Below are 19,811 nucleotides of genomic sequence, written 5' to 3' on the forward strand. Positions count from 1 at the left end.
TCTAAAAAAAAAAAAAAAAAAAAAAAAAATCAATCTCTCTCTCTCTTTCCCTCTCTCTCTCTCTCTCCCACTCGTTCCACCTTTATAAGTATTCCGTAAAAAATATGCATGATTGAATCCATTCACACGCACAATTTAATAATGTTGCAGTATCACTCGAGTTTCTTTCCTTCAGTTTTTTTTTCTTTCTTTGTAGTAGCAAGGTGGTATCACATATGAACTTGCAGAAAATAGGGGGGAGGGATATTCACACAATTTAGCTCAGGATGAAACCAAATTTGTTTACAGATTTTTTTTTTAAATATACGAATTACGTACTGCAGATATAAATAATACACTATAATTTATCTACAATTTTTTTTCACTACTAATATGCTGAGAAAAGTGAAGACAGCACCACTTTTTTTGTTTGCTTTTTAGCACAATGTTGTCACTCTAACTGGCAACATTTTCCATACAAAAAAGAAACAATACATGTTTAGCACTGACAGTACAGAAGCACAGCTTCCGCGTGGTAGAACACACACATACATTTTTTTGTATAAATATTATTTATTTCCACTTCTTTTGAAGCAACATTTGTGACAATCTCGATTTCCTCACTGTTCAGAATAATTTATAATTCTTGTACACTTGCAAATCGTCCACACCCAACATAGGCTGTTTTTCATTAACAGGTACAAGCAAAGATTTTCTCAAGAAGGGCAGACACTATTTTTATTATCATTTTTAATACAATCTTTGAAACACTGACATCATATATATTATTTTGTACTGCAGTATCGGAAGCCTTTATTTATGGTGTCAAAAAAGTCAAATATAATATTATAGGCATCTGATGTATCAGTATAATCACTATTTCTTACTGTGATATGACTATATTCCACCTAAATAGTTTTGCTGTTGTTGCGATGCAATCATTGGTTGCATGATTAATGCACTGACCATCCAAGTTTTATCAGAAAAAAATGGTTTTCTATTACCATTTCAGTTATCCCTTATATATTCCATGAAACACACAATGCGATACATTACTCTGGAGCAGATATATTTTATGTACAAGTTAATACATCCCTTTTATACAAGGCATCACTTTCTGTTATACGGACATAAATGAGAGATAAACGTACATATAAATATATACATATATATAGATACATATATATATATATATACATACACACACATGCTTACTATGGTAACATATGCCATTATACGGTATTACGTAATAGAAAAAAATAAAGGAATAACAAAAGAGAAAACGAAGACCTATTTTTTTTTACTCTTGTATTTAACACTGTATTACGAATGTAAACGTGTGATATATATATATACGTATATATGTATGTATATATATATATTATAAATGTATTTATGCATATATATGAATATAGAAAAAGGGCAATTATATAATATGTATATATATCTATTCATGTATAGCTATAATATAGAAATTTACAGTTATAAGCTAATTGAAAATTAAAAGTTTTCAGGTATAACCTTTGTGACAGAAATAATGAAGAAACTATAAACAAAAGAAACCATGTAAGCATTATACTTACAGCGTGGTAAATTTGGTAACAAACACTGTATGGTAACAATAAGGATTTACTATTATGCTACTTATATATCTTAAATGGGAACGCGGGGACAATGATTAATATCTCATAAAGCATCATGTAAATTAAAACATTTTCAGTACTAATATACAGTATATTTATGCATGTTATATAAATATACCAGGTGACTATCTAAAGAGAAAATTAAATGACCACCTGGAAATGAATACAATGTTGTATCTTGTCTGCCCATAGTCACAGCCGAAATTTACGGCATAGACAATGCCTCAATAAGGGGAAAGAAAAAAAAAACTACATTATTAATAACTAATACGATAAAGTAATACACACGCTATGATCAGCACAATAGCATTGTTACAGGAATGCATAACGGCTGCTCAACATTATGTAGATACACACTTCCACATGAGGGGCGAAAACTATATAATAAAAATGTCAATGAATTTTTCACTTATTTATACGGAATGGCACTGTTATCTTCTGTTTAACACCAACGATGAAGCACAGAACAAATCTTTAATTTAAAAAAAAAAAAATCCCAACTTAAAAAGAGGAGACAAAGAACACAGAATGCGTGTTTTTATTTATTTGTTTGTTTCTTTTTCAGTCCAGGGCCTGCATGTACGTTTCGAAGCACATTCACCATTTTCATGTTTTATGTTTCACTTTTACCATCATTGTTAGGTGAAGCGATTTTGTATGGATATGAATATATACCACATTAAATAATGACTTACATTATTATAAAGACACATATTAATCGTTCTGACTCTCAGCTGTCTGTTCGATCTTCACCGGTACAGAATCCTTTGCTGTTTCTTTCAAAGGGCTTTCCGCTGCCTCTAAAGGACTTTTTACGATTTCCTCAATGTCTTCTTGAAATAACTCCTCAGGTCTCGGCGTTGTGAAGCTAACAGGGGGCTTGTACGTCATCCCACTAACACCAATACCAACTCCGACGGTATTGCCCACACCTACAAGACTACTACTGTTGATTCCACCAATACCAAGGCCTGCAGGTAAACTGCTGGTGCTATTGACAGTCAAACTATTACTGCTGCTGGTGGTTGTGGTGGTGTTATTACTACTAGATCCACTCGCTGCATTGGTGTTATTACTGTTACTCACACTATTTGAATTACTGCTGCTGCTGCTACTACTACTAGTGGTACTGTTGCTACCTGCACTGCTGTTTACTCCAAGAGAATTGTTACTGCTGACTGCAGTTACTCCAGGACTGCTTGTTGCAGGAATTCCACCACCGATTCCCAAAGCCGCATTACTCACCACGCCGATTGTACTAAGGCCGAGACTTCCTCTGGTTGGAGGCAACATGCCTGCTCCCAACGTTGGGTCTCCAGCTCCAGAGCCAAGAGCTACTGCTAAATTGTTTCCAGCTGACAAAGCGTTGTTCATCCCAAGAGCCGCTACGCTTCCTCCAAGGCCTAAATTGTTGCCTACAGGCGATGGTTCACTGTTCTCACGGGCTAGAATAGCAGCTGCTGCAGCAGCGGCCGCTGCAGCAGCTGATCCAGGCACTGATGTTGCGTTTGACGCTGCTACCATGTTGCACATTTGCTGCCGCAGACCCTGGGCTACTGCTGCCACAGCGGCTGCTGCAGCTGCACCTGGAGATGAAGTCTGGCCGGGAACAGGCTCTGGACCATTTGTAGCAGCAGCATAGTTTTGGGGTTGTAATGGATCCTAAAAATAAATAAAGCTATTAGAAACTCAGAATGGATTCATTTGAAGAATACAAAACTAACAACTTCCAAATCATTCTAAATTCTCATGTAATTTCTCAGTTGAAACTAAGCTTACATATCTAGACTGGGCGGGAGAAACGGTATAAGTCAGAAATTGGCTAAAATGAGGTAAGTCAAAATTGAAGATCTATGTGTCATGATCCACCTCCGGTTAACTTGGTGTAAGTCAATTCTAAACGTGAGTTGAATAATTGTGTCTTGGTACTGTTAGTATAAATGATTCATACTATGCTTGGTAAAAAAAAAAAAAAAAAAAAAAAATCGCCTCCTGAAAACCTGTTTTTTGACACTGTTTCTCCCGCGCAATCCAGATATGTTAGTACTTATTTCCTGTGTTTTAAGTGTCAATATAGTGGTATTCACACCTTATCGAAGATTATGTTTAAACAACAACAATTTATAATTCATTATTAAGAGAGATCAGTTAAGTTTACATCCCTACATTTATCTGTTAAAATACATAATTATAGATTAATAATTCTCTGCTGTGTTTCTCAACATCCCCAAACTTTGTCATCTGAAGAATATTTTACAACAGGGTGGAAAAAAATCATGATTTTTTTCAAAAAAATCATTTTTGTTGATTTTTTTGATTTAAATCGATTTTTTTGATTTAAATCAAATCTTTTTCTTCGTATGATACAAGTCGCGAACTGAAGAGAAAACATTAGGAATTAGTATTAAATGTTAATTATGTCATTTAAGTGAAAGTATTGGGTTTTAATTTTGAATTAAATCCCAATCGTTAACCTATTTCAATCCCAAACAATGTTTCTTAAGCATTAAGGAAAAAGTACAGCAATGTATATCAACATGACACTTTTCTTTTCACGAAAGTTACTGATATTTGGCAGGGGCATATTTTTAAACAATTGGAACTAGCTAGCGGCACGAAATACATATAAAGTACATAAATTTCGCCTAAAATTAACTAACTCACTCTATGACCTATGGACCCATGTTCACAAAAGCTCTCCTGACTTCTATCCTTAGTCAACTGAATCCAGTTTCTATTTTGTATTCTTATTTCTGCGAGATCCATCTTAATATTGCCCTCCCATGTGCGACTAGGTCTTCCTAATGGTCGTTTTCCGATTGGACTTCCAGTTAAAACTTTGAAAGCGTTCCTACTTTCTTCCATTCTCGCTACAGTCCTGCCCACCTGAACCTCCAAGATTTAATGACCCTAACAATGTTTGGTGAATGGTATAAATTATGCAGTTTCTCATCATGAAGTTTTCGTCATTTCTCATTTCCGTTCCTTTTGGTTCCGAATATTCGCTTCAGGATTTTATTCTCAAATACTTTCAGTCTGCGTTCTTCCCTCAGCGTAAGCGACCATGTTTCACAACCATACAGCACAACAGGCATAATTATCGTTTTATATATTTTAAAGCTTCAAATTCCTCGACACAATTCGCGATGATAAGAGATTTTGAACTGAATAATAACACGAATTCCCTGCAGGAATTCCAAAATAAAAAATCAAGATGCTCAGTTCCAGAAGAAGAAACACTTGTGATTGTTAAAAATATGCTTTATGTGACGTCAAAAACAGTTCAAATGCGAGTTGTCCGTGCATTTAAGACATCTATACATAGCAGGCACGTTTTTATACTTTTCTGTTGGCTATTTTATTTCCTCTTACAATTTTTCCTGCACAGGCGCGGCAAATTTTCTGCGATCACATCGCAGATCGCGGCATGTTCTGCAATGGGGTCAAGCATTCACTTTATCAAAAGTATTATTCGATATTTTAACGCATCCAAAATTTGTCGTATTACGATCCCGAGGAACTTCCAGTGTGCGAATTAGATAATCTATATTGGGGGGAATTAAAATTAGGCCAAAGGACATAGTCTGAAGGTTATATATATATATATATATATATATATATATATATATATATATATATATATATATATATATATATATATATATATATATATATATATATATATGTGTGTGTGTGTGTGTGTGTGTGTGACATCTGTAATAAATAAGAGATTTATTAATTTAATAAATCTACCGACAATAACTATGCACATATATATTGTCTGACATACACATATCCCACTAAACCTTTCTGAACGTGTTTTAATGTTGTACTCACTCTTGTCCCCGTAGCTCTCCAAGGTTTATTTAGTTAATAATTCGGCTCGAGCGATAGCCATAATCACAAGCATATGTTAATTTTTCCACTCATATTGAAAGCTTCCACTTTGCATTAATACATACAGGTTGCGAAAAGAAATCTACTTCAGTCTTGTGAAAACCACTAAAATTATCAGTTAAACCGGACATTTTATTATTATTATTATTATTATTATTATTATTATTATTATTATTTTAAGAAAATCTAGATATTAGCCTATCAAATAAGAAATGGATTGTTGCTGGTCCCGATTTCTCACATCAAGGTCAAATCGAAGGCCAAATATTTAAAATATCTCAATTCAAATTTTGAGCTTGTGCTTCTACTTCCCGCTAAAGCTGTGCTCATCACGACTTTTTTCCTCCAAATATCGATTCCGTGATGGGCACAGAAAGTCAACACTTAAAAATTACTTTACTGTTAGGTTGAAGATGAGTTGATTCACTATGGGCTACGTTATTCAAATAAAGTAAAACATTACACTGAAGTTTTTCAGACAACATTAATTGCGTGGACAGCAAACTGTACAGCGAAAAGATGGAAAAATGAAGAGTTAACTTTAAAAAACCCGCTCCAGTTGAAATGCTTATACAGACACGAACAATGACACGGAGAACCAGTCGTATTAACAAATGCGGAAGCAAATCTTGAATTATTCGCTTATTCACCTAAAAATAATCTTCATTAACATGTCTGCTCACTAGGAGCGTATCCCCCAGCGTGTACGTTAACACATACTTACGAGAGAATACCTATATCTCATATTTTGAGTACATGTTCAAAAGTTCATTTCTGTAAACTGTAAAAGTCAGTGATTACTATGCTAATTATCACAAATTAAATGCAACTTTTGAGTTGCATACACACAAACTACTAGGGAATGAAGACCATGTGCTAACAAAGAGTACACTGGAAAATGAAATAACATGTTATAACAAAAATTAAAATAAGATGATAATCGATACAAATATAGAGGATGAATATGACATATCCGAACTTCGCCAAGTATGGTAGAAGAAGCTATTTGTTTACTTCTTCTTGGCCAACCGCTAAGAACATTTATAAATCTATATGTGGCTTTGTTATACGCAATTAGTACCGGTACATTCAAATTCACAAACGATGACGAACTGAAGGATACGAAGGTACAGTTCCAAGTAACAACCGTAGTCATAATAATATAGTTCTACTAAACAACGTTGAAAATAGTGGGTAATTAGGTGGTAAGTAGAAATGACCAAAACTGAACAGTTTACATCGATCATTTCGAAATACAGCTAGAAGATTAAATTTACAAGAAATAACAAAAATCAGTGAAATTTGGAGTTATACTAAGCATAGTTTGAGGGGGAAAGCGATCATCCCCGGTGGGGATACTTCAGCTGACTTCTTTGGGGGGGAACAAAATGTGATTGAGGGGGAAAATCCCCCTCATCCCCCCCGGTAATTCGCACCCTGGGAACTTCTATGTATTTAGTACATAAATTTCGCCCAAAATTTTAAAATCTAATTTTTTTTTTTTTGTTTCGGAGAGGGGATCGAACCCTCTAAATACGCCCCTATTATCTGGAAACAAACAAATAGACATGAACACAAAAGAGCTTTCATCTTAAATGTCCATGGTGATCTCCCCGTTGGAACAGAAATTTTACAACCCTGTGTTACAAAGAGAAGAAAGCAGGGTTCACCCGTAACCCGTTCAAACGGGATTTTCCCTGATAATTCCCACATGATACTCGTTTCATGCTGGGCTTACATACATTTGAGTCTCACTGTATTATGATTATTATCTTCCATAATCGTAATAACAGAAGAGAAACGGGATTTTACTTACTTTCACTTTAAATTAATTCATTTCGGAATTTGATTTTAATCAACGATTTTTATTTAAAAAATCAAGTGATTTAAATCTTGATTAAAATCGTGATTTAAATCAGACTGATTTAAATCAATCCACCCTGTTTTACAATAAATACAAATTTAAAAGAATCTAATGACATTCATTCAATCATCACCAAATCACTGAAACTGTTGGGTCTAGAAACTTTCGATTTTATAAAAGTGTTTTCCTTGAATTTTAAGCTGTAGACAAGACGAGATTTTCGAAAATGCGAACCAAAGGAGAACAAAGGGGGTCTAGAAACTACCTTCGTCGTTCACCAAATCTCAGAAACCGTTATGCATAGAAACTTGAAACTTCGCATAAATGTTCTTGAACCCTAGGTGGAGTATAAGACGGGGTTGTGCAAAATACAAATTGTAAGGGGGAGTGCAAAAGCTGTTTCAAGCGTTTCACAACATTCACCAGACCTCCAAATCATGCTCTTCTTGAACCGTAGGTAGACGATAAGTTGAAGTTTTGCAAAATGCGACCTCTAAGGAAGAAAAAGTCCTTCTTACTGGGTTAGTTGCTAGTATGGGTGCCTTTAGCGCAGGAGATATCGGCTTCGATTTCCGGCGGGAAAACCTTCAGGTTTAAAACCATCGGATTTCACCTTAAGCTGTAGGCCCATACCTTGTATAGCCTCAGTGCAAAAAGGGATGATAAACTCTAACCAAACTAAGGGAGAAAACGGGCTTGAAATTATTTTCTGTCGTTTCTGAAATCTGCGAAACTGTTAATTTTAGGAACTTGAAATTTTAAGTCCCTCATAAGTTAGTGTATGCGCTTTTGGCGAGGGAGACTTGGGTCCAATTCCTGGTGGGAGCTCATATGGTTCGGATTCAACATTTAGTTATAGTTCCACGTATCTCGCTTCTGAAAGGGACGCTAAAGTCAAATCCAACCGATTGATCGAGCTTGAAATTTTATACAGATGTTCTCACTGAACCCTAGGCTGAGATAGGACAGAGCTTCACAAAATAGAAGCCCGTAAGGATCAACACTTGGGCTTTTTTTTTTTTTTTTCTTACTTTCGCCGGATCTCAGAATTCGTTGGGCTTATAACAAATTGAAATGTTAAACAAATATTGTCCGCAGTTCCTGGACTAAAGACAAAACAGGACTTGATGAAATTAAATATCTCAGTAAATGGAAATGAAGTTAAGTTTTTCTCTCTCGAGGATGTTGAAATATCATACAAATGTTCTTCACACATCGTAAACTATGAGTAAAGTGCAATTTCGAAAAATTCTACTTGAAAAAGAACGGAGATTAAACAGTTTTTCGTAATTATCAATTTCTTTAGAAATGTTGGATGTACAGACATGGAATTTGTATATTAATAATATAAAAAATGCAGAATATAAACCAGTTGAGACTGCTCCAAGAGCATTGTCAGAACGAACTTAGAAAGAATAGAGAGATGGGGCGGGAAGAATACCAATGTGATTGTTCCTGCATATAAAAGTAAATCTTTTTATCAGCACCTTCTTCTATTTCTCGCAAAAATTCGCAAAATATCATCTCTCTATTACTTACGGTTCCCGAGATATGGTTTCTTAAATCTCCCGAAATTTCAACTTTTCTAGTCAATATCTGGGGAACAGTAAGACATAGAGAGAGGATATTGGTGTTGATCAATACCTCAGAGGATGGTAAACATTTTTAACGATACTAACTGATGGCCACTGGTGAACTGGCCAAAGTGGCCACCGGTTACTATTTGATACCAAAATATTCACCATCCTCTTGAGTATTGATCAACACCAATATCATCTCTCTATACCTTATGGTTTTCGAGTTATGGCTTCTTAAATCTCCGGAAATCGGCCATTTTTTGGCCAATACCTCGGGAACGGTAAATGTGTGAAATCCGTCGAAACTAAACACAAATTTATATGTTTTGGATGTCTTAAGGTATGATAAATGTTATTCACAGTTAAAACTACGTAAAGCTGTTTATTACTTATAGTGTACTTAAGTTTTACTTTTTTTGAATGTGAATAGTTTCACAAAGGAAAATGCAATGGAATACATTGCATGGTGCCAAACAGATATTGCTGATACACTGAAAGATGCTTCTAACATTTATACAAATAATTTAATTAGTAAAATTAGTCTTCTAGGTATGAAGACGACTACTTTGGATAAATTACTAATAACATATTGGTATTTAAAGATACGTTAACTGTTAACGATCTTGTGTAGAATATAATCTTTATTATTATTATTATTATTATTAAAAACTTAATATTCAGCAAAACTAAAATTTAACAAAGGACGTACAGTATGAAACAACTTAATTGGTATCTACGAAGTACGTAAAAATAGTACAGTAACATAATGAAACCTAAGATACAAAACTATTACTCTACACTAATACAATATAAGCTACTATTTCATAGAACGTAACCTAAGGAACATTAACCCATCCAAGCCTAACCTAAGTTTGCCGCAGCCAACCTTACATAACCTAATCTTAGCTACTCTAATCTAAATTAATCTTAGCTTACGACATAATGTCGATCTATATTAGAATACAACTAAGTAGAGAATTAGAAGATTTTTCAAAAGAAATGTTAAATTTATATTCAACATTTTAAATCAATCTGCACATATTCACAAAATGTTCCAATACAAAGTAGATTCGAAAAGCTGTTCATTGGGGCTCTGTTTCACAACAAAAGGTAGCTTTGGAATTGTGTGTGTTCGATTTTATGATTTTCCAGCTACTAAGAAGATACGCTTTAACATTTTAGAAGGGTGTATGGAGAAAATAATATAGGGGTGTATGTCAAACATACACTGTGTGTTTATATATTTGTAGAGAGACTGGAAAACAAGTTAAAATGCAGTTTTTATCAAGGATAAAACTTGAGAATTAAGGAGGAGCTTTTTGATTCCTTCATCCTTCTCAGTACTTTTTTGCGTCGGCCATTTTTTGGCCAATATCTCGGGAACGGTATGACTGACGCGAAAAATGTAGTCACTTGCTCTGATAGTTTTTGATACTCTATCGAATACAGATTTCAAAATTGAAAAAATCGCAAATAACAGACAGACGGACAGACAGTCAGACACACACACACACACACACACAGACATAGAGAATTCAGTAACGAGCTTTTTAAGTTTGTTGAAAATACACTGGAAAATTCAATGAACAGCCTTCAAAACAGAAAATAAATCTAAGAAACAATGCATTGTACCTGAACTCGCGGATATGAAAGATGGGGTTCCTCTTTGATATGTTGTGTATCCCTAAACACCACAGCTCTGATAACTCCTCGAATATGCTCTTCAGGCCATGTACCTAGGAGAATCCGCTGAGGCCTCCCTCGACCTTTGGGTCGAAGATCTGCAAAGAAAAAGAATCTTTAAAACATTCTGTCATAATTGAGGTTCTGACAAACAAATTAAACACATTTTGCTTAACGGGATTAATACGTACAACTGGAGTGAGAAAATCATAGAAGTGAATACAGTAACATAGGTTTAAGTTTACACTACTAACGCAAGTAAAATAATTTAAACCGCCATCAAGGTTAATTTCAAATGTTGATAATAATAGTACCGAGAAATTAAACGCAAACACTTATTTGAGATTGGGTATCTTAATCTTAACTATATATAAAACTACATGAACTGACACAAAATAACGGGTACTTGCGGTTGACGTGGAAAGTTGAAATTTGGTATGATTGTAGCTTTTCGGGAATAACCGACAGGAAAATTGTCAAAAGTGAATATTCTTAATTTTTATGGGTCTAAAGGGAGGTGAAGAAATTCCCCATGTTATTTAAATGGGCCTTTTTTTGTCCGCTAATCTTATGTTTTAGGTACTTGAAATTGAAATAAAAAGTTGAAATACGACGTTGTACGTTTTAGTTATCGTTACCTAAGTAAATCACAAAAAATAAAAAAAAAAAAATCAACCGTAGACTCGTTTTATGGAAAATTGAGAAATCTTTCCCATGTTATTTGTATGGGGCATCTTCTACACCTCAAAAAGTTTCGGCACTGCCAGTAAGATTAGAAAGATGAAATTTGGTATGCTGTAGCTTTCCGCAACTAACCCACAGAAAACCTGCCAAAAGTGAATATTTTTAGATTTTAAGTTGTCCAAAGGGAACATGAAGAAATTCCCGTATTATTTAAAATGGGCATTTTCTTCGGATACAAAATCTTATCTTTTAGGTAGTTGAAATACGAAAAGAAACTTGTAATTCGGTAGAATTGTGGATTTAAGAGGTGCAAAGTCGTAGGGCGAACAAACGCGGGGGCCAAAGGATAGCCTTTTATATAGTTCAGTTATAGACACGTATAACATTCAGATGAGTTTCAACAATACAGTAACAACTACCTCGGGCTGAAGTATGGCTTTACATTTCAAACTGGTGCAGATCCTCAGTCTAATTTCAAGACACAACATCTTATATCCCATATTTTATGCCAGAAATTCGTTATAATATATAAAACATTATATGCATTCAAGAAGTCTCCACACTAAGTAACACTACAGACAGATTAAGAAAACTACATGTTATTCCGATTAATTGTTAGAACACCTATTAAACTAGTGACAAAAATTGACAGAGGGAATATAAAGTATTATAAAAAGTGTTCACTAAGTGACACTATTAGGAAGTAAGTCTAAGTGAAACCCCCAAGTTCCTACGCACAGCTTTCAAGTTTATTTAAAAATGTATATTTGTTAAAACATTTCAACTGAAAAGATATAATTGCTAACAGTGAGACAATATTTTATCAGGCAGAAACACTTCCAGAACCTAGTTTGTCCATCGCAATTTGCTTTTAGTCTAGTTAGGGATGGAAGATCAATGGTCCCCTGTATTGTGCTGCCATCTAGTAGAATTTTTTCGCACTCTGTGGAAGAGTATACGAGTACAACGCTCGTAAATGAAAAAGAAAGTCAAATGAAAGGCTAGCGTGTGTGGGTGGTGGTGGGGGGTTATTGAGAGTTTCTCGTCTTCATGGAATTGAACCTGACAAATATTATATATTACATTTGATGTTAAAAGAAGACTGGTTAGTATTAATTTTCGTGGTAACAGTAGAATGGAAATTTTAGTCTTTAGGGCTAGCAATTCATAACTATTTGCGAACCTTTCGCACAAATTAACTTGTGGCGTGAAATTAGAACCCATGGTTGTAACAATTCACTATCTGTTTTGGTTTCTGTAAAAAGACAGTATGTCCGTGAAAGGAAAACACATTAAGTATTTGAATTACTTTGTTCAAGGGATATCAGCGCTCTACGCTACTACACAGGGCCGGCCCTAGGCAATTTGCAGACCCTCTTTCTTCAGGAAGAACAGATCTTAAAAGCCACGATTTTAAGTGTGGTACCCCATTATGAATAATGAAGGGGAGGGAAAGTGTATTCGAACCCAGAAAAGCCTAAACACTACAAATACAATCTCATTGTATCTGTTTTTCTTTCTTTAAGTAATAATCTATTATGTTAGTGAAAGGTAAAGCAAACACACCTGCAGAGGAAAGATGGTAATCTCTCTCTCTTTTTCCCTTTTTTCTTTCTTTCTTTTCTTTTAAATAAAATTCAATATCGAGTCTCAATCTCAATATATCAGTTTGCAATTCCAGTGCAACTACCTCTTTTATCTTTATTTCTCGATTTTCCTTCTACATCTGTTTTTTTTAAAATCTTGTTTCCACCTTCAATGATAAGGAACTTGTTTTTGACAAAGACAAGACTAGTTTTCGTACAAAAACTGAGATAACTAACTAAATGGAATAGGCGTTCGCTACTGTTCAAGAATTGAGTTCTTGTATTTGTCAACAATCAAGCAATTCATGCTGGGATTTATTTGATCACTTGCTTTAGCACTGTCCATGTGACGTTCAACTAATGCGACCTAAACATGATTTATGAATGTAGTATTCAAATACAAGATCAGCTTAGTAAATTTAACTCTTATCATCATGAAGTCTGTTTCAAACAAGAAATATTTTAATTAATATAGTTATGACAGATTTTACCGACTCTCGAAGCTTGCCACCCCGTGTAAATGCACGTGTTGCACACATGGTAGAGCCGGTTCTGCTACTACACTCTTATCTAATATAATATTTTAATATTAACATGGTTAAACACAACGACTTTTTAAAGTTTTTCAACATATATTGTTAGCCGTGCGAAAGCATATGAATCATATATTATACATAATGATCTACATAGTAGTAGTATGTGGTTAACAGTAGATAATTCGCGTAGACATAAATTTACATGATTTTATAGTCTCCGAAACACGTCACTAATGTATGTATCTTACAAGCTGTTTACATGTTGGCTAATCAACTTATTTCAAGAATGCAACAAGATTTATATAATACATACAGTATGCATTAGAGACAAATCTAGCGCTAACTGGCTTTGTGTTTTATTATTTATTGCGCTAGACTAACACATCCCTATTCGGTTACATATTCTTCTTATACCCTCCACACCACAAATATTAAATGTGGTTGAATAATGAAAGGGCCTCAGAGGATAGTTATTATGTCTATGTAGAATAACCAACACCAATTTATGGAAAGATTATATTCTTAATTTGGTATTGTTCTATATATACACGATATACACTGCTGTTTGTGAAAGTTGCAACACCTAGAAAGTTTTATAAGAAGCGCGTATGATGTGCTAATGACTACAATTTCAGTGGATTGACACATAACTACACGTTCAGGAGTGCCCTCTAGTTTGGTAATCGCAGTAGTACCATGGAGGAAAGATACTAGAAGAGTCAAGATAGTGTGATACAGATCTTCAACTTTCAGATGGTAGCAGCATCGACTCGCTCATACTGACATCTAGTGTGAATTGTCCTAAAGCAAAGAGGTTTCTTCCTTTCTCGCAACGGATATCAACCCTAGTTCTTTTGTTTGTTGAGCCAAATGAACCTTTTCATGTATTTGTTGTTTCATGTTTAAATCACAAACGTCAGTAGGTTGTAAACCACTTGTGATGGAAGTACAGTGTACTGACGATAGTTTCCATCTATTGCCACGAGACTAAGCCAAAAAAATCGTGTTTGTTTTTCAACTACCAACAATCATATTATGCTTTACAACTCAAACTTGATCGAGTCGAATGAGCGTTAGTCAGCAAGTGCCAACATCCATTCAAATCAAATGATAATTAAATGATAGTTAATTATCATTATTTAGATGATAATTAACCACAGGACATGTAAAAAGAAGTTTTTCATATGTCTCGTAATCAATAGAACAAACGATCATACATGGCTTTATAAATAAAATAAATTTTAATTTCTGCACATCTGCAAACATACTCGGCCTTATGTAGAGTTGTTTTGACATATGATTATCGTCATACTAAAGACCTGACTACTACAGGAAACATATGTTAGTCGAACTCTTTAGTTTGGCACTAATCACGCGTCAGAACGACTCTGCATAACACCTACTTAACATTTCTCGTGGCAAGGTCCAGCAACTTTTCCCTTGAAAATTGACAAAAAAAAAAAAAAAAAAAAGCTGTAATTATTGAATAAGACTTATTTACTGTGCTGTCATCTTACTCATGGAAGAAACATGTATAAGTGGCTTAAACAACGCACGCTAGATCTCGCTAGCATGCGAGATGCAACGTAGTGCGTATTACAGAGCTTAATTCTGCGTATCTCTTTTCTACATGGTAGTACCGCGAAAGGTCGACTTACGCAGCACTCAAAATGTTTGTCCGTACATGTTGGCAACTACGTCTTGTCGACACAAAACTGCATAATATAAACCAGACAACTCCGTCCGAACACAACAGAATGATCAACCTACGTTAACAGCGGCTTCTCGTGCCGAGAAGTTGGTGCGCGTACAGTATATTATCACGACAGCAATGTGCGTGTGGGAGCAATGGGCGAAAAAGAACCACACGAATCGACGTACAAAGAAGTGCAGTGTGTGACCACACTAGGGAAAGACATACATCTTATCCGTACAACCGTGACAGATCGCTGGACCACCGTTGGACTTATTTGCGTCGACCGTTTGACAGCGTCAGGTGAACACTGAACTGACGGCATGCATAACTTTGCATCGGCTTCCACGGATTTAGAACAACCATCACCTCAGGTTACAATGGGCATGTGAACGTGCTACTGTCGGTGTCCTGAGTGAGAGACGGTAATGTTTACGGATGATTCCCTTTTCAAGCCGACTTATAATGACAGAAATCAGTATTTTCAATTTTGTCAAACTACGCATTAGAATTCACTTGCAAATATTTCATTTTTTACCGCTCATTGCACGTACTGTCGTCTTAATAGTGTTACAATGAAAAGCATGATATGTGTCTCATTCTTGAACAAAGTTTTTACGTTAAACCTTAACAATATTGTAGGTTTATTTCTCTCGGTATTCTCGCACAAATATGTAACAAATTTGGAGACTACTCACGGTGTAAATGCAAGCGTTAATTCACAGAGAAACAGACGGGGGCGAGTGTTGGTCGACGCCCCATTCTAACAAAAGAAATTAAATTATCTGTACAAGAAACGCCCTTAACTTTTAAATAGCGTAATTAATGTGAGTAATGTTTCAACCTTGTATAGGTCAAATTCGTTTTAGATATTGAGGACTGCCACATACTTATGAACGAAAAAAAAAAAATCATTCATTCGTTCTGATAAATACTCTATCAAACTTACTATATACGGAGGTTACCAGAGAAACAGTGCTAAAATCAGTTTCATGATACATTAGCGCCTATATTTACACCTGTTCATGAGCTATTTGATTAAGGTGGTTATAAGATTCCAAATAATTTTACATGCGTCTGTTTCCAAAACACTGTAGGATTCACAAAATATTCATACAATTCCTTAAGTTCTACTTCTTAACTAACTATATAACTAGCTATATGGCCTATGGAACCCGAAGGCTCAATGACGCATAAACTCACAATTGACTTCTATCCTTAAGGCAACTGGACACAGTCTCTATTTTGTATTCCTATTTCTGCTAGATCCATCCTAATATTGTTTACCCATCGGCACCTAGGTAGGGATGCCAACTTTTGAAAATACCGGACACCTTCCTGGAGTACGTATAGAACTACTCTTAAAATTATGACGTCATCGCACGTCAAAAATGTGAACAATCTGAAAGTGGTTATTTCATATAAAACTGAGCGATTCGGAGTTCGAATTTAATAACTTTATTTACTTTTGGAGCATTTATTAAACTTATTTATTCCAGTTTTAATTGAGTCGGCACATGTAATTTTTGTACCATCAATAATTGATCATATTTAAAACAGAAAAGCAAATATAATTGGCAATATAATTATGGTATGCACAAAATATACCTGAAAAATAAGTCTTACCGGGACTGGAAATGTCTCATAATGCCTACATACTTTTGGTGGATCTGGATGCATTATTTAATTGGAAGATGTAGCTGAGGATGAAGCAGTGCTAGCTATGCTCTTGATTTTTTTTTTTTTTTTTTTTTTTTTTGAGCTTTAACAGTTTTGGTAAGTTCAGTAAATTTTCTTGTCTTCAACTCCGAAGAAGAAAAAGTCTACAAAATGGCAAGAATTGCATAAAACAAGCTATATTTAAGGCTATAAGCATTTCATATATTTGTATGGCTAAATGCCTCTCCAAATATGATAGATTTAGCCAAAAATAGGCCAAATTGGCATCACTGCAACCTTTCAAACGGTAACATCACTGCGGCGGAACAACAAATTCGTAGCGGAATGGAATTGTGCTATGGCCGTGATTAGCCGGTTATCAAATGCTGTGATCAGATGGTTCATTTTAGATTTCTGATTCATCTAAATCTACTTTCCACGTAATTAAAAATCTGAATAGAACGGAAAATAGGACTAGTTAGAGCAAAAATTACTTTACATTTAACGTCCGATTTTAAGGTCGTGCCGGACACCAGACAAGGAAGTCAAAAACCGAACTGTCCGGTAAAATACCGAATGGTTGGCAACCCTACACCTAGGTCTTCCTAAGGTCTTTTCTGATTGCGTTTCCAGTTAAAATTTTGAAAACGTTCCTACTTTCTTCCATTTTGTCTATCTAACCTGCCTACCTAGTTCTCCCAGGCTTAATGACCCTAAAAATGTAAGGGAAACTGTATAAATTATGCAGTTCTTTGTTATGAAATCTTCACCACTTCCCATGCCCGTCTCTCTTGGGTCCGAATATTCCTCTCAAGATGTTATTCTCTAATATTTCCAGTTTGCGTTCTTACCTCAAAGTAAGTGACCCTACTTCGAAATCATACAACACAACAAGCACAATTCTATTTCTCATAATTATAATTTCCTATAGCCTATTTGTTATTTTTGACATGTTACTCATTATCAAGAAATCGGTTTCTTGATCAATTCTGAGAAACTGTTCAAGAAAGGGCAATATCCTGGAAAGAATTATTAGCTCACTTAAACAGCATTAAGAAGCATTATACAATTATGAAGAAATTATTAAATTACTAGTTGAATATTCGTACGTTTTAAACTGTGGATATCGTAATATTCCTAAAATTCATTGAATAATACAATAGTAATAAATGCGTCAGTTTTGTGCCCTGCGTCCTTGGCCATAGTACCTAAGACCATCCCGTCTAAATTTTGGCAATGGGTACGTTGGCCCAATTCTCAAATTTCGAGAGGGGGCCCAGGACCACAACTTTTAGTTTCAAGATTTCCAAATTTAAAAATTTGGTATGGTAGTATACGACCATATTATGTACCTCTGTAAATTTGGGTAAGCCACCTAGCTCCCTTTTATGGGTGAAAATTTGCCAAATTTTGAAAATTTGGAGGTTTTTGACCTAATTTATCCTTTTCAACGAGAATTTATCACGTTATATAGTTTCATAGTTGAGTATAGGGCCCATTGTCTATCACAGGACACGAGTACATTAATTCATCTCTTGATAATTTCGGGGGGTACATGGGACCACTCTTTAAGTTTGGGAATCGTGAAAGAACATTTGGTAAATGTTTTCTAGCACTTTGCCTAGTTCTGCGAAATCAAGTACCACACACACACATATACGTACACCGGGAATGAAACTATTAGCCCTCGGCGTAAGAATAGCATATGATAACTTTGTTATATTTCATTACCCGTAGTATGTGCTGTCATAATGAAGAGTTTAATGATTGTAAATGTCAATATAAGTTACATTTCAATAAAAGACACGGCCATCGTACCGCATCAAATTTTAGGTTTAAAAGAAATTCATTTTTCACCATACACTCGAAAATTACGCGTAACCTATCGTATACACACATACTATCTTGCTCAGAAATAAAATTCATCAATTGGTACATGTTCCACCTTTCGACACTTTTCTAAGAATACTGCAGAATAACAAACACAAATATGACTTAATAAACTTCGGAAAATTTCTGCAATAGCTTCAAGTAATTTTGTAATTATTTTGCTGTGCAACTAATGACGACAAAATATCTAACTGTAACTAACACCATGGAGTGTTGGTGCAAAACGATTCTTTACCATACACTCAAGGATTCTATCAGCGACTCTGTGTCCAAGCAATGTTTCACAAGAGCCAAGAAGAAATCGAGTAGTGGATTCATTTGAAATGTTACACTTTAATCAAGAATTTTCTCACTTCACATTACGAGTAGTCTAAATGTCTTACATTGGAGACATATATTAACTGACGTGAATCCATCTTTCTATATCTTCAATTCTCAATCTATTCTGTCACTGTAGCTCAACAATATCAAGTTTCTCACTCACCTACTTTGAGCTAAAAGAAAAAAGAATCCAGCCACACTGTTTTACTACTTAACGTAACCGTCTAATAATATTGGCAAATGGACTAGAACCTGTTGAAGTCGAACACTGCAAGGAGATACCCATATTATGATGCTATAAACACTGTCATTTATGGCCGTGTATTGTGATTAAGCAAATAGTAACGTAAAACTTTAAGATACTGAATAGTTCTCAGTATATCCATCAGTTGTGTAACTAACTTGAAACAGAAATATGTAAACTATTTAAAACTAGTTTAGTTCGTCTTCCTTAATTATTAGGTTCTACCAGTAGACTGTCCTATTTTTATATATACTATCATGCTCTTGAGAAAAATCATACCAGGAAATATTAAAAAGAAAATATCTCTACAAGCTCTAGGAATAAAACTTAAATATATGCTAAATTTGCATAGAAGAATTAAAACATGAAATAAGCTTTATTTAGCTTACAATAATTAATATATATTTAAATTTTCTTACCTTAGCTTGCAAAGATAAAATTCTAATGTTTACAGATGCAATTTTCCTGGAAACACGTCACTCATATCTTGAAAACTAAACGACACAACTGTAAATTCTATGAGCAGAGAGAGAATGACGCCCTTAACGTAATATT

At 34.8% G+C, this 19,811-nt stretch overlaps 1 protein-coding gene across 4 annotated transcripts in view; it reads right to left on the reverse strand.

Annotated features, from left to right (window-relative positions):
* Positions 1-532: 532 nt before the first annotated feature.
* LOC145674559 (protein bric-a-brac 1-like) overlaps positions 533-19,811 on the reverse strand; it is a 1,152,100-nt gene continuing 1,132,821 nt past the window's right edge. For all 4 annotated transcript variants that reach the window (XM_081744738.1, XM_081744734.1, XM_081744736.1 and 1 more), the window contains 2 exons: positions 10,593-10,741; positions 533-3,284 (listed from right to left, as the gene is read on the reverse strand). In XM_081744738.1, the coding sequence (XP_081600864.1) occupies positions 2,337-3,284; positions 10,593-10,741 (1,097 nt within the window). In that variant the 3' untranslated portion in view covers positions 533-2,336. The remainder of the gene's footprint in view (positions 3,285-10,592; positions 10,742-19,811) is intronic.

Source organism: Thermobia domestica, chromosome 17 (genome assembly GCF_964235325.1).
Source record: "Thermobia domestica chromosome 17, izTheDome1.hap1.1, whole genome shotgun sequence".
Classification (NCBI taxonomy): domain Eukaryota; kingdom Metazoa; phylum Arthropoda; class Insecta; order Zygentoma; family Lepismatidae; genus Thermobia; species Thermobia domestica.